Below are 4,246 nucleotides of genomic sequence, written 5' to 3' on the forward strand. Positions count from 1 at the left end.
GGGGTATTTATAGGGAAATTTTTGGGTTAAAAAATTGATTTTTTTTTCAAAAAATTCGGGCAAAAACGTCTAGTTTAGGGTTCGGGTTCGGGCAAAAACTAGCCGTTGGACGGGTTTCGGGAACCTCGGGCAATTCGGGCATCTCGGGTATTCAGGCAAAATTTGGGTTTTCTGGCAAAATTCGGGTCGAGCAGCCAATTTCATGTTCGGGCGGGTCAGGCATTCGGGCAAATCGGGCTTGGCCGGAAAAATTCAAAAAAAAATCCGGCGGACGGCTATCGACGGTACCTACACGGCGGCGGGCTCCGGCGTGGTCTCAAAACTCAGGCTGCCCGAGCCTAAGCCAGAAAATACACCTTGAACGGGCCGGCATATGGGCCTACCCGCCCGAGCCTGAAAAAATTCAGATTTCGTGCAGCCCGTCGGCCCAAAATTCCAGCACTAATTATATAGTGTGCAGACGAATTTTAAATGATTATATTCATAGGATGGTTATTTATTATTAAATAAAAATTTAATGATGTTACGTGTTAAAAATTTAACATTATTATATTCAATAGATCAATAATAAAAATAATAAAGAAAAAAATATCTACAAAATTCAGGCGCTAGCTCTGCAGGTTTTAAATGCAAAAGATACTCAAGATAGCAGTTTGGTGGGCATTTGGCGCCGCTGTTTGTGTTTCATGGGCATCTCATATATATATATAATAATAATCCTATATATATGTAACTTATAAATATAAGTGGTGAGGCTTATCAGTTGTTCATTGAACTTTGCGAAGGAGATAAGGCATTAAAGAATAGAGGCACTATAATCAGCCTCTGCAGCATTTTTACTCTGTTGCTACTTGCTATATATTCTTTGGCCTTAAAAAATATATAAATGTTGCAAGTGGAAAAGAAAAGATATTTCTTTGTGGCGGTGGTCCGGCATCAGGAGAAAAATATAACAAGGGAAAAAATAGTAAAATAATTATAATAATTTTTAAAAAAAAACTGTGTATTCTATTTCTATATCTATAATCTATCTGTGAAAAGCTTTTGGTTGGGGGAGCATTGCCCGTGACCTGTGACCGAAAGCGAAGCAAAACAGCCTGTAGTGCACGTTCGCGAGATGGTCGCCACTAATTTTTAGTGATAATTACACTATCAAAATTTTGCTGTATGTGTAAATCACCCCTTTTTTAACTCAAACAATTGTTTCTTTGTTCCCCTTTTGCCATTATAAAAGTTTTTTTTTTTTCTTATTCTCCCCAAAGAGAGAGAAAATAAAAAAATAAAAATAAATGTGTGGTAAATTTTGTGGTTAGACCGGTGGGGTAAGAAGTAAGCTCTCCCTAGTAATTTCTTTAATTTCTTGGTTGATATAATACTATTTGACTCAGTACATTAATGGGAAGAGAAGACTAACGCAGCCACTTTTATTGACTGCGTTGAGTTTGTGGGAAGGAAACTGCAGAGTGAAGCAATAAAATGATGACCAGGTTTAACGCAAAAATTTGACCATTGACTTAGGTGGGACCCTAATGCACTTTTCGTCATACGTGGCCAAAACCTTCCTTCCATGAATCCAGAAATTTGTGAAAATCCGCCGCTCTTCGCTTAAAATACTTTTCCCTTCCACGCGGATGGATGGCATGATGTCACATCGCCGACGCGCCGCATCATTATCATGTTTCTGGAATCCGCACTCGCGCGGACCTTTCCTCCTCTGCAACACCAATTGATCCAGTCATGACGTTGATAACGCCGAAGAAGAATCTTAGCCGTCGGATCAAGTTATAATCATCAAGTTGATAAATGATTTCCCTCACTAGCATTGACTTAACCAAGGAAATAATTATATAATGACTTACACGAGATAAATATGAAGGACTTGTCTCTAACTAATTATATTATCACACATTATGAAATAAATTTATATTAAGATAAAAAATTAGTTAAAAAATATTTTTTTTATTTAAATAATGTTTTGATTGATTGGACGTTATTTTAGACCTTAAAAAAATGTTTAGTTTATAGATTAGAATTATAAGATTAGAATTATTTTTTATTTACGTGTATTTTTTATAAAAAAATACTGTAACGAATCATGAATCATAATTTAAATCATGGTATGAATTTCCTTACTAAACACCTCTTAAGTATATTTATTTATACAACTCAAGTCATAACTCAAATTATATTATTATAATATTTTTTTACATAAATTTAATTTTAATTTTTTATTATAATTTTTTTATTCACATATATAAATTAAGTCATGACTTAAGTTGTGTAAATAAAACGGACAATTTAAATCCTAATGCGAAGGACACTTTCGTAACTGCATGCCACGTCGGCCAAAAAAATTAGAAGAGCGGCTCTTCGATTGTCCAACAGCTGGCTGAAAACCAGAAGTCCTCGAAACCAAACGAAACCACATTTCACGCGGTCCTCCGTTTCAACCCCTTATTATTATGGACAGTATTATTGCATTGCCTCACGACGTCGTTTTGCTCCTCCCGTCCCTTATATAATGCCCTCATATCCTCCTCTTTCGAACCCATCTTCACAATTCCTAGGACGCCATTACAGAGAGCTTGAGAGAGGTAGCGAGAAATTTCTAGAAGAGATTGTGTTTCCTTCGCTTCTGTGGAAACAAAGGATTTTTTCAATCTGAGGATTCGATTGCTTTCTGCAGCAGCGCGCTTGATTCCGTCTCTTTGAGTTGATTATTTGATTTGAAAAAATGGCTCGCTCTTTCTCCGGCGCTAAGGCTCTCACCGCTCTCGTCATTGATGGATTCTCTACCGTAATCACCAGGTACTGAGAATGATTTCCTCGTCTTTTTTCGCGCTATTTTTATGTTTTTCCATTTTTCTTTCAGTCTCGAAGATTTTCCCGTTCAGTTGCTTTGTTTTCTCGCCAGCAAAACAGAGATTAAAACTCACTGTTGTCCGTTGTTCCTTTTCTTTGTTCTCTAACTCCATATAATTGTCGATGGATTCTTTTTTTTTTTCCTCTGTTTTCACCAAAATTTATCCTTTGCTTTCGTTTATTTTTTCTCGCCAGCCAAGCAGATCCATAAAAAACTTGTTCTTTTTTTTTCTCTCTTAAAAAAAATCCATTCTTTTTACATATTTGCTATTAAAAAAAGGAAATATTATCCCGTAAATTACGCGCTACTTTACGCAGAAATCGCTCTCGGAGCATTAAACATTTTAAAAAATATTGTAAATTTAAAACAAAAAAATTAACCTTTTTTCTCTTTCCTTAAATCGTTCAGGCGTGGATTCTCCGCGGCGGCGCCGCAAGGAGTTGTGTCAAGCGTAGCAAGGGCAGGCGCGACGGCGGGTTCTAGAAGCGTCAAGAAGAAGTCGGGCGAAAAAATCGTCGGAAACACCGAGAAGGTCTCGTGGGTCCCCGACCCGGTTACCGGTTACTACAGACCGGAGAATGGCGCTCAGGAGATCGACGTGGCTGAGCTACGCGCTACTCTCTTGAAGAAGCACTAATTAAGATTAACTAAGAAAAGACAAAACAAAAAAAATAATATTATTGTTTAAAAAAAAAAAAAAAAGGATACGAGGGGTTCGTGGCTCGGATACCGTTGCCCTCGGTGGGCTCTCGCTATGTGGTAGAAAATTTTATAATTAATCCCACGAACTCTTCGTTAGAAGATGTTTCTGATGATGGTATACATGTAACTCCTCTGTTTACTCTTTTGATTATATCGATGTTATATGTAACCTTTCTATTGTTGTCATGGAATAACATTATAACGAATTTTTAATGCAAATTTATTTTTTTCCGTCCTTTTTTTGTGCATATGGATAATCTTTGCTTCTATATAATCACATCAAGTTTTAAATATTTTATGCAATATTGAATTACTTAACATATTTCATTCCTTGGCCTCTTAAAGGTAGTTTAGTTGAAGAATTTCCTTCACCTATACGTGTTGTAATTGTAATGAATGTCAATTTAATGGTAATGGTTTAGGTTGGGTAGTTGGTCCAAAAAAAAAAAATTTTTAAATTTAGGATAATTAATGAGCATTGAACTCAGGGAAATCAACGCTTAAGTTTAGAAGGTCATGAAAAATATCAGGCAATCAATTATAATTAATGTATGCATCTATTTTTATAATTTAACCGGTAGCTCACTAATGGTTACTAAAAAAAAAAAAGTAAAACGCAAACTATTGAAAACTTTTTCTGTGTATTAGTTTGTGGTCAAAGATTTATCCATATTTAAGTTA

General features: G+C 35.8%; 1 protein-coding gene across 1 annotated transcript; it reads left to right on the plus strand.

Moving 5' to 3' along the window:
- The first annotated feature begins 2,546 nt into the window (after nt 1-2,546).
- LOC21394377 (indole-3-acetic acid-induced protein ARG2) lies at nt 2,547-3,801 on the plus strand. Its single transcript, XM_010089987.2, has 2 exons — nt 2,547-2,808; nt 3,272-3,801. Exons 1-2 carry the CDS (start codon nt 2,735-2,737, stop codon nt 3,498-3,500), a joined length of 303 nt encoding a protein of 100 aa, XP_010088289.1. The 5' UTR covers nt 2,547-2,734; the 3' UTR covers nt 3,501-3,801.
- The last annotated feature ends 445 nt before the right edge of the window (nt 3,802-4,246 follow it).

Source organism: Morus notabilis, unplaced genomic scaffold (assembly GCF_000414095.1).
Source record: "Morus notabilis unplaced genomic scaffold, ASM41409v2 Scaffold169, whole genome shotgun sequence".
In the NCBI taxonomy this organism is placed as follows: domain Eukaryota; kingdom Viridiplantae; phylum Streptophyta; class Magnoliopsida; order Rosales; family Moraceae; genus Morus; species Morus notabilis.